This window comes from Gracilinanus agilis, chromosome 4, assembly GCF_016433145.1.
Source record: "Gracilinanus agilis isolate LMUSP501 chromosome 4, AgileGrace, whole genome shotgun sequence".
Taxonomy (NCBI): Eukaryota; Metazoa; Chordata; class Mammalia; order Didelphimorphia; family Didelphidae; genus Gracilinanus; species Gracilinanus agilis.
The window spans coordinates 61501545-61513634 of NC_058133.1; the positions used below are offsets into that span (position 1 = coordinate 61501545).

The window sequence follows — 12090 nt, forward strand, 5'->3', positions numbered from 1 at the left end:
ATCAGGAAGATCTGAGTTCAAATCTGACCTCAGGTACTTACTAGTTGTAATGTGGAAAAGGGTTTTTTTTTGGTTGAATATATTAAAGATTGGTCGCCAGGGGAAATTTCCCCAATTAAGGAATAACCTCAAGTCAAAATTGACTTTTATGGAAATTTATTTACAATTGAGAAGAGGTAGAAGAAATAAGGAAATAAGAATTGTAACACAGTAGGTAAATTACTACGATCCTCTAATTAATCCAGGTAGATCTAATTAACCCAAGCCAAGAGTCAGAGGCCCAGAGGACCGGGGGGCCCAGGGGCGAATGAAGCAAAAGCTTCAGTCACAGAGTCTCTATTAAAGGGAAGTTCCTTAAGAGAATTTCAGGAAGATTCCGTCTTTAAACTCACTACGTGGAATTCCAAAGAAGATATTAAGAGCAGTTTCACCAAGGTCTCAGGGTCCCAGCCAGCACTCTTCCATGAACCAGAAGAGCTCCTTCTCCAGAAGCCTTCTTCTCCAGAAGACCTCTCTCCAGCAGAAAGCCCCCTTGACTCACTCAACTCTCTCTTTTAAAGGGGTCACTTATGCATCACTTCCTGTGCCTCCCTCCTAGTTTGCATGTCCAATCACAACAGACTCTTCTCTTGGGACTGCCTAGGGGGCAGTCAGTCGATTCTGAATTCATCACCCACTCTAGCACATGCAACTTAAAGACCTCCCAAAATTGGAGAGGTTCTCACCTTTGGTGATTAAAACTAAAGATGGGCAGTGTAGACTTAATCTAATTATCAGATTGTGTGACCCTGGGCAAGTCACTTAACCTATTTGTCTTAATACATTGGAGAAGAAAATGACTCCATTATCTTTGTCAAGAAAATTCCAAATGGGATCAGAGTAAGACATGATTGAATAACAATTGGCAAAGTATAATTAGAATCCTAGATAAAACAATTTAGTATTTGTACTGTGTTCAAACAAAAGTGAGGGAAAAGAATTTTGTATTCACAGGAGTGTTGGGAAAGAAATCACAGCTTCTTAACTGCAAGGCTGGGGAGAGTGTTATTGAAAATCAAGTGGGTACAAAGGAAATAAGGCACAGCTATAGATACATTTCACCTATTCATTTGAATTGGGTTTATGAAAACAGGACTTCACATGAAATAATGTTACAAATGAGGTTGAGAGCTACTGTGTTCTTAGGAGTAAACGCATCTCTGTGCACCTCAAATTTGTACCCTAAAAGCTTCATCTTATCTTTAGTCTAGAAGATATCATAGAAGGGAGGTCTGGCACACACAGTTCTCTGAGGAACCTTTGCAATTTCCCTTGCTGCGGCAGGAGGGAGGAAGTAAGATAGGGAATGTCTGCCTTGAGAAAAAGAAGCAAAATTAAGCTTCTTCATGACACAACAAGCTCTTTACCCTTGACTTTAAATCTAGCAAGAAATAATAACTCAGGTTATTTTAATTCAGATATAATAAATATTTATTAAATGCTTTCTTGCTGTGCTAGCAATGTTGTTGTTCAATCATTCAGTCATGTCCTACTCTTTGTGACCCCATGCATATTTCTTTCTTTGGGTTTTTTTGACAAGGTGTGCCATTTCCTTCTCCAGCTTATTTTACAGATGAGGAGCTGAGGCAAACAAGGCTAAGTGACTTGCCTAGGGTCACCCAGCTAGTAAGTGTCTGAGGTCAGATTTGAACTGTTGTTTTCCTGCCCATAATGCTAGGTATACCAAGATGAAAAAGATAGCACAGATCTTGATTTTGTGAGACAAAAAAGTGACAACTCACCATTCCTCCAACTGCAGCTGGACTGGCTTAGACAGTGACATCCAGATGGAAGAAGCTAACCTTGCTGTGTTTTTTTTCCTTAACAGTAGGTACTAGGAGGGGCATACATCTTTGGCAGAGATAATTAAGTGCCCAGGTTTCAGAATGAAGACTATATTCAGAACACTAAGGAACTTGTTGGATAGTGTTTCTTCCAAAAAGCCAAAATCTATTGTCCATAGCCAGAGAAAGTACAATTCATTTACTCAGAGGAAGAGACCAGTGGAAGTTAACTGAATCAGAAAACAAAGTTTTAGAAAATCAATTCATTGATTAGAACTAGAACCTAAAGGTTCTAGAATCAAATTGTTTCTACTTTCATCTCTCCAGAGATTTGAGCAACCAAAGGGAACAGTAACATTGAATTTAGAGGAAGATAATCTTAAGATTTTGTTGTTAATGTTCTCAGAAGTAACCAAGTAGAATATTTCATCTGATGCCTTCATTGTTGGTGATTGGGCTTTAAGTAAATCAATATTTAAGCACCTGATATGGATAAAACATTTAGGTGATAGGGATGCAAAAATGAAAACAGAGTCTTCAGGAATCTCACAGTCTAAAATGGAGGTGGGAGTGGGACAAGACATATACAGGAGTATATACAACACAAGGTAGAATGTGATAAGGGCAAAAAAAAAAATGCTGTAAGAAATTTTAGTAAAGGAACAATCATTTTCAGCATAGGAAATGTTTATGGAAAACACGGCACCTTGAATGAAGCCTAAAAAAAGAGAATGAATTTGTAGATTCTGAAGGTGGAATGCATTCAGGAATTAGATAATATTCTGGTTTACTTAGAAGGTCAAATTCATGAAGGAGAATAGAGTGAAATAAGACTGGAGTCATAGTCAGATAACAATCATCCTTAATGTCAAGCTAGAACCTTCTAATTTATCCTACAATGTTTTCGACTCAATAAAGGTGATTTTTAGCAGGGGAGTGACTTGGTCAGACCTGTACATTAGGGAGATTATTTTGACAACTAGGTGAAAAGTGATTTGGAAAGGGAAATGAGGTAGAAAGTCTACTTGGAAGTTACCAAAATGGTTGCGGTATAGTTAAAAAAATATTTTTGCAAAAGATTTGCATTTGCCTTTTGACTTTTTGAGATTTTATTGCATTTTTTCATATTTTGCAGTTTGTATTCAGAGATTTTCTTATTTGTTTTGTTTTTGCAAATATTTACACTTTGTTTTGATCTTTGTAATAGTTTGTTGTAAATCCCTTCCCTTTCCCTAGTTAAAATCCTTAGAGTAAGGAAGTTAAGATAGGATAAGGTAAGTAAGTGTGGACGGTTTGTTATTTTAGGGTAAGAATTTAGATTAGGAATACAGTAAGGGGAAGTAAGTTTGTTGGTGCACAGACATCGAAATGATTTTTGTAAAGATAAGTTTTGGTCTGTGCAAAGTGGGGGAACCATAAAGGAGGAAAAGGAAGAAATGGTTTGCAAACAGGGAGTAGACAAGAGAGTTTGCAAAGAGGGATCTTGCTGCATGCCATGGAACTTTACAGACCCTATTCTAGAGTGTGGGGAAGATATAAAAAAGGACACATTGGGACCAGGAGGGGCTTTTGGTTCCTATCCTTGGGAGAGCTTGGGCATGGTAACTTCCTGTGGCTGCCATGTGGGAGTTTGCCTACCTTTTCCCTGTGGAGCTGACGCTATCTGTCATACTGTCCTGGTATCCTGTGTTGAGGTCCTACCAACTCTGTCTTCTAATTTGTCATCTGACTGTGTTCCTGTGTCCTGAGCATGGGTCCTGACTCCTGTAAAGAGATCTGCCCGCAAGCCAGAAAAACTGACTGTGAGAAAGGCCTGAAGCCATTTTTGGCTAACTTGAAGAAGATTGAACTCATCAAGAGTTCAACTCTACTACTCTGACGAACTATAACCATCTAACCAAATAATATTTTGGGAGGATTAGTTAAGTCAGGTAGTTAGAATAGCCAGGGATTTCTAGACAGAGAGGTAGCCTCAGGATCCAAAGAAGGCTGCCTTTTGCAAGGCCCATAGAAAGGGGGGAGGTTTATCTAGAATCTCTTAGATTAGGGATTCCTTTTCCTAATCCTCCAGTCATACTTCTGTGAATAACAATAAACCCTGTACTTGATATTTCTAAACCTTGCTCAAAGAATCAGATAGCGTTCTGAGTCTCTAAGACACTTGTCAGCCCTGTTCCCTCTGTGATGTATCAAGTAACCATCAAGCTTTGATATACCAATACTACAGACTTACCATCAATATTATTCACATATTTCAGCAATGACAGAATAAACTAGTATGAACTGTGATCACCAATTCCTTTTCTAAATAATCATCTTTTTGATAATGTACAGTTTTGTCATAGATTGAAATAAAGGCCATTTGGCCATTCTCTTCCCGTTTTTTAAAACTAGCACAGCATTTCTACATATTTCAGTAACCTGGAATATAGTTTCTGTGATGAAGTAAAATTGACTCATCAAGGACCGCTAAGTGCTCTCTTAGTATTTCTTTGTTTTTCTTGGGTATCACCTCACTATTAGCCATTTTTGTTTGGTATTTTCCAATCTATAGGTCAGAGAAAAGAGAAGGAAAGTAGTTGAACAGTTAAGCCTTTTCTCCATTGTCAATTGTTATATTTACTTAAAGTGATGTTACCTTTGATGCTACAGTTTTCTTTTAACAAAGAGCCTTCTTTATCCTTAATTTTAAACTATGTCTCAGCCCTGTTTGTAAAACAATCATGTAGTTAAGAACATTTTGCATATCTTAAATCATTCTACAAAGATATGTTAATATTGAACATGTGGTGATGAATTTTTTTGGCACTTATGACACTAAAAATCCTGTATGACTATCTAGTCCGAGTTGGACAGAGAACTAAATGAATATTTCCAAATTGAGAAGGCACTCATTTGATATTTCCCTTTATGAAATCAAGCAAGAAGACACATTAATTTAAAGGATAGAAATTAATTAAATACATACTAACAAAAGCAAATAACAAAGGGAAAAAAATCTTCCCATATATTCAAGGGCAATATGGGAAGAATCACTTTCTTTTGATAGTTAAAAGATGATCGGTTAAAGATTCATTTATCTGGAATGGTTTTAGCAGTAAACCCACTATTACACATAAATTCTATAGAATCCTCCATGTATTATGGCACTTTTGCAGGTACTCTGGGATGGAACTGCAGAGTATTTAAAGAAATGTTCCCTTTTTAAATGAAAGATTTTATGGAATATTAATAAATTTCAATCATCTTTGAAATTTTAATTTACAAATGACTATACATAAATAAATGTGTTTTGTGTTCTTTTTAAATTTCAGATTATGACAGTACCAAATGATCCCTATACTTTCCTTTCTTGTGGTGAAGATGGAACCGTTAGGTGGTTTGATACCCGCATCAAGACTAGTTGTACAAAAGAAGATTGCAAAGATGTAAGAATCAAATTTAAGTGAAAAAATTATAGAAATAACAGATTTTTAAAATTAGTTAAGACACATTACATTTACATTGATTTTAAAGGATTACAACAATTAACATTCTTTATTTCCAGTGTTTAGTTGACTCATAGTTATAGGTGTTAAAGCATGAGCAAAATGATACCATTTTTTCAACACTTAAGAATCAGATGTCCTAGTAATGTACAATTCTTGTCAGAAAAGTAGGTCTCTAAAATTAAATGTGCATTATAAATATTGCATAGAACTATGAATTTCAGAAGAAAAGAACTTAGGTAATGAGCTTTTACTTTTTACAGTGTGTAAGGGTTAAATTAGGAGTTTGATAAAATAAGAGAGCAACTTTGAACAATTTTAGTTTTAATGAGAATATAGTAAAAGGAGGGAAATGTAGGGAAGAGAGAGAGAGAAATTGCCTAACTACCCTATAACTCCTTATAACTGCCATCAGAGAAAGTCCAGCTGATTACCCTTCAGCTCAGCTTACCTAGCAGAATATATATATATCCCAGCCACCAACTAATCACCAACCCACACCACCTGCAACCAACTACCAATGACAAACCATGTCTCAACCCCAAAAAAGGTCAAAAAAGCTCCTCTGAGGGCAGCTGGGTAGCTCAGTGGATTGAGAGTCAGGCCTAGAGACGGGAGGTCCTAGGTTCAAATCTGGCCTTAGACACTTCCCAGCTGTGTGACCCTGGGCAATTCACTTGACCCCCATTGCCCACCCTTACCACTCTTATACCTAGGAGCCAATGCACAGAAGTTAAGGATTTAAAAAAAATTTTTTTTTTAAATTTAAAAAAGCTCCTCTCAGTCCTTACGCTGGCTTTTTATATCCTGTTCTTACCTCACTTCCTGTCTCTCTGGTTTCTACTTCCTTTTACTGTGGGCTGGTATATCTTTACACATCTCTATGGTAAAAGGACCTCCAGGTCCCCAGTTAAATTAGAGAAAGGGATTAAGAATTCCCTTTTACAATCTACCTCTCCCCCCTGTGATTCCATGGGAGACTAGTCTCCCCAATGAATCATTTAAACATAACTATCTTATACCTCTAAAAATCTTCTAGTTAAAGATGCCTATAATATTATACTTTCTAATAGAAAACTATAATAATATGAAGAAAAGTGAGAAAGAAAGGAGAAAGAAAGCAAGACCAATGGTGCAGAGGCACATTGACAAAAAGCCAATTAGGGGACAGTTCCCCTTGGCATAGAAGTTCACATTCATTAAATGCATTCAACCCCCCTCAGTTCAATCAATACCTCCCACAGTTCGCTCTAGATCTTCTGATGCAGTGTAGGGTTTTTTATGGTGTCTTCTTAAACAGTTCATTTTTTTCTTGATTTGGGGAGTTTAGTGAGTTTCTTTTCCTGAAATTCCTCAGAAAATTTTAAATCTTGGATTTTATGAAATACAATCCCCAAATTACAAATAATTACAAATTACAACTTCAAATAATACAATCCTAAACCTTAGATTTTTTTTTTTTTAAACCCTTGTACTTCGGTGTATTTTCTCATAGGTGGAAGATTGGTAAGGGTGGGCAATGGGGGTCAAGTGACTTGCCCAGGGTCACACAGCTGGGAAGTGGCTGAGACCGGGTTTGAACCTAGGACCTCCTGTCTCTAGGCCTGACTCTCACTCCACTGAGCTACCCAGCTGCCCCCTTAGATTTTTTTACAAAAATTATACTGTATGGAAAACAGGAACCTGGAGATATCAGTTTAAATCTAACAAATACTACATAGTAATTATACAATTATAATTTTTATACTTTTATACACTCCCCCTGAAGTGGGTGTTGTCCAACATCTGATTCATTAGATTTGTAACACTTATCATTTATGGCACCAAAACATAAAAAATATAACTTATGTATATGAAAAATAAAAAGTATACACTTACTCATGGCTAAACTCATTATATTGAAAAAAATAAAAAAATTCTGAAGTTCAGTGTGTCAGTCAAAACAGTGCCCAGTTGTCTATGTACTTTTATCTCCAGTGCATGTGATGGGATGTACAGTTAATCAGTTTTGATGGAAGGTACTCATTTTACGTGTGAGCAATGTATCCAAGAGTTCTTTTCTCCAATTTTTATAGCTGTTGGAGTGGTTAACAATACTTGAAACAGACCTTCCCAGGCAGACAGAGTTCCTCCAGTGCGATGGAAGTTCTTTATGTATACTTTGTCTCCTGGGTTTAGGTCATGAAGGGAAAAGTCTATAGGTCCTGTTTATATTGCAGCTCTTTGGGTTCTTGAAGTTCTCATAATTTTATTTGTAAATCCTATATATAGGAAGCAATAGAAGTATCTTCCCCACCACCACCCTCAGCAATGATGTTTTTGGGGAGGGGAGGGAAGCTTAGCCTGTATAGGCAGATGTCTGAAAAGCATCTCAAATGGTGAGATGTGTAGATCTACTCTGGGCCTGCTTCAAAGATAAAATAGAGCTGGAGGAAGAACTTTAGGCCATTTTAAATGAGTCTCAGTGCACTATTTTCCAGTCATAGTTTTAATATCTCTATTCATTCTTTCAACTTAGCCTGAGCTCTGGGGATGATACATGGAATTTGGGAGTGATTCCCAAATAAGAATAAATTTGAGATAAAACCACATTGGTAAAATGAGTTCCCCTGTCTGAATCAATATGTGCTTTAAAGCACCTTAATTTAGAGAACCAATGGAATCACAATCAGAATCAGGTATATTCATCAAAACTGAGCTGGAAGCTTCTGTGTCTAAGTGTAGCAATCATAATATATATTTCCAACTTTCAGGGTTACATGCGGTTCATTATTATGTTGGGGAGAGTGTACTGGAATAACTAGAGTTAAGATATCAGTGTCTGGAAAATCAAAGGTTTCATTCTCTGATTGCAGAGTCCTTTCTTCCCTCTCAGACCTTCATAAAGGTCCTTGGCCATTTCTCTGGGATTCCTCTCATTGAGGGGTATTTCCACTCTGTGTATAGCATGGGCAACCCCCATTTTAGATATATTGTTGTGAGTTATCATTTGCCTCATTTAGATTATTATTTCTGTAATTGTTTCAATTGTTATTATGTTTATAATTATTATTATCGTTATATTTTCTAAAATAGTTATTATTCCTAAAGTTTCTATTTCTGTTTTCTTGATTCCTCTTCCTACAGTTCATCATTACATGACCCCTTTTTACACAAAAGTGGCACATTGGTGTTTGATTTGTGGATTCTCTCAAAAGGGCTATGGCAAGGGCTCAATTTGCTTTTTTTTTTTTTTTTTTCCAATTTCTTCCTTTAAACTTTTTATTTCTTTCCTTAATGTTGCTATTAAATCATTGTTCTCCTCATCTTTCCTTTCATGGCTGTTACATACATAAACTGCTACTCACCTCAATTCTTCGAGGTCCATATTAACCCATTTTGGGCAGCTGGTATTTTTTTTTACAAACTGTCTTCTTATCTGTCTAACATATCTTTCTCTGGAAAGATCCAGGTCTATATATCTACCTTCCTGCTCAATAAGTTTATCCATAAACTGGGACAGATTTTCATTGTTTTTTTTGCTTAAGATTTTCAAATTTCGTCCATGTAGCAGGCTTATCAGAACAGGCTCTCATTGCTGTTAATAATGCCTTTCTAGCTTGGCATAGTCTTGTGTAATCTTGTTCATTATTGGGGTTCCATTTTGGGTTTTCCTGGGGCCAATGAATTGCTTTTCTTACATTGGACTGATTGACCAGAGAGATGATTTTATTTTTCTCTCTTTCTGTTAAAAAAGCTTGGAGCAAATTTTTTACATCATTCCATATGGGATCATAAGTCTGGTAAATGCTTTCCAGCTTTTTTTATAATCACAATTGGATCATCTTCAAAAGAAGGTGTATATCACTTGAATCTCTCAATATCTTGGGGCGGGGCGAAGGGTGTATGATGCCTTAAAGAAAGTACATCTCCATTCTTATTAAATGAGGGTACTTCTTTTAAGGAGAATAGGCTTGTAAATGAATTATTTTTGATTTCTGCTTCTTGGCTTTGTGTTTGAGTTGCCATAGAGCAGGTGATGGGTGTAGGCAGGGAAATAGTTGGGTGGGAAGATTGGGGAGTTTGGATAGATTTAGAGATAGTTAGAACAGGATGAGGAGGAATTTGAATAGATTTAGAGATAGTTAGAACAGGGAAAGGAGGAATCGAGATGGTTTGAGTATGAGCAGAAATTGCATGGGGCAGGATGGGACAGAGACTAAGTCAGCTCTAATGATGAGGGAGTGTAAAGAGATAAATCCCTCTTCTTACTCTGGGGATTTCTCAAACTTTTCTCAATGCTTTTTATATAAGTATTGAGATGCCCCAGACTCTCCTCCGGCTTCTTCTCAAGGTCACTCAAGTTATTTTCATGTTTTTCAACATGAACTTTTAGTTGAGCTAACAAATTATCATTTTGTTTTTTCCTGAGGAGGAATAGGTAGAATGCCAGGCCTCTTATCAGTATAAGTACAGTGAGGAACAGTGCTATATAGAGCCACTGTGAAATATTCTGTTGGATAATAAGCCATTTTAGATAGACAAGAAACAGCATCCCAATTTGAACTAGACTGCTCAGAATCATATTTAATCTAATCATTAATTTTGTTGTAGTTCTACTTTCTGTCAGTAGATGGTGCTGTTTTAACCATTTTCTAACTTCTAGCCTAGCTTGGCCTAGGGATAGTTTCAATAAAAATGAAGAAAATGATCAGAAGATTCTAGTTCTGCTCCTAGCTGGCTTGTCAATTAAATATAAGGGTTAAATTAGGAGTTTAACAAAATAAGAGAGCAACTTTGAACAATTTTAGTTTTAATGAGAACATAGAAAAAGAAAGAAAATGTAGGAAAGAGATAGAGAAAGAAACTGCCTAATTACCCTATTATTGCCATTAAAGTCCAACTGATCACCCTTCCGCCCAGCTCACCAGGCAGAATCAATATATGTATCTATCCAACTCCCAGCCACCAACACCAATCCACACCAACCCCCAACAACCAACCACCTTGAAAAATGAACTGTTTTAAGTTCATTTTTCATAAGACTGCCATAAAGAAACCTGCACTGTATCAGAAGGTCTAGAGTAAACTGTGGGAGGTATTGATTGAACTGAGGGGGGTTGAACACATTTAATGAATATAGATTTCTTTGCCAAGGGGAATTGCCCCCTAATTGGCTTTTTGTCAATGTTCCTATGTACCATTGGTCTTGCTTTCTTTCTCTTTTATTTCTCTCTTTTCCTCACATTATTATAGTTTTCTATTAGAAAAGACAATATTGTAGGCACCGGTATAAGATAGTTATGTTTAAATGATTCATTGGAGAGACTAGTCTCCCAAGGAATCACACGGGGGATTGTAAAAGGGAATTCTTAATCCCTTTCTCTAATTTAACTGGGGACCTGGAGGTCCTTTTATCATAGAGATGTGTAAAGATATACCAGCCCACGATGAAATGAAGTGAGGTAAGAAAGGGATATAAAAGGCCAGCATGAGGACTGAGAGGGGCTTTTTTGACCTTTTTGGGGTTTGGGACATGATTTGTCATTGGTAATTGGTCGTTGGTGGTTGGTTGCAGGTGGTGTGGGTTGGTGATTAGTTGGTGGTTGGGAGATATGTGTGTTTGTGTGTGTGTGTGTGTGTATATATATATATTCTGCCTGGTAAGCTGAGTTGAAGGGTAATCAGCTGGACTTTCTCTGATGACAGTTATAGGTAGTTATAGGGTAGTTAGTTAGGCAATTTCTCTCTTTCCTATATTTCCCTCCTTTTACTATATTCTCATTAAAACTAAAATTGTTCAAAGCTGCTCTTATTTTATCAAATTCCTAATTTAACCCTTACAACAGATCAGGAAATTGAGACCCAGAGAAGTTAATTGGCTAGATCCAAATCACCTAAATAATTAGTGGCAACCAAGGACAATAATTTTAGTTCTCTCTCTTGTCCCACATACTTATAGGTTTTAATTGAATTTCCCAATATTAGGACATAGAACAGCATTATCTTATTTAATTGTATAAATAACAATTGGTTAAGTTTCCTTACTTGTAGCATCTAAGTTTTCCTTTATAAAAAATCCTCTAATACTTATACCTTGTTATGAGCTTCTTTACAAGGTAAATAAACTTTTAAAATAAATCAGGAACTCATGCCATATTCAGTTTAATTCAAAAGTGAAGGAAAGTAATTTTGATGACCACTTTAAATTTTTGTCTCTTGAAAGAAGTTCATCAGAAACTGCAGTTACTTCTGAGCTAAAAAAAAGTTCATGAAACTAATGACCTTTTTAAAATTCTGAAACAGAAGGCTAGGTGAGAAGAAATTAATGTTTTACCATTTTTAAGGAATGACCTTTACCACAGTACTTTTTTATTTGTCTTTAGTCTAAGACCTACTCTATAAGCCCTGTTGCTCTTTGCCTGTTTAGATTAATTCATCCTCTCCCTGGAATTTTGTTACCTTAGTGTTATACTCCCCGACTTCAGCCTCATGTTATATCCTACATCTCACTATTACATCCTATCTGCAACCATATTACCTACCTAGCAAGTCCCTGACAACATCCCTTCCAAATCCCCTTTAACCTAATACCTTTCCCAAATTCACCCATAACATTGGATCCTATTTTAGATATAGTATAGGCACTAGCCATGAAAAATAATGTGGTAAAATTATCTTTAAAAATAGAATCTTATTGAGGAATGCTTATAATTATCTAATTTTTTAAAAGAAGTCTTTGAGAATGGTTAGGGCACACAATATACTGCAGAGACTCAATTGCTTCATAACTTGTGATA

At 36.3% G+C, this 12090-nt stretch overlaps 1 protein-coding gene across 9 annotated transcripts in view; it reads left to right on the plus strand.

Moving 5' to 3' along the window:
* DCAF6 (DDB1 and CUL4 associated factor 6) overlaps nucleotides 1-12090 on the plus strand; it is a 158033-nt gene that overhangs the window by 33798 nt on the left and 112145 nt on the right. For all 9 annotated transcript variants that reach the window (XM_044673605.1, XM_044673608.1, XM_044673606.1 and 6 more), the window contains one exon: nucleotides 5138-5251. In XM_044673605.1, coding sequence (XP_044529540.1) covers nucleotides 5141-5251 — 111 coding nt within the window. In that variant the 5' untranslated portion in view covers nucleotides 5138-5140. The remainder of the gene's footprint in view (nucleotides 1-5137; nucleotides 5252-12090) is intronic.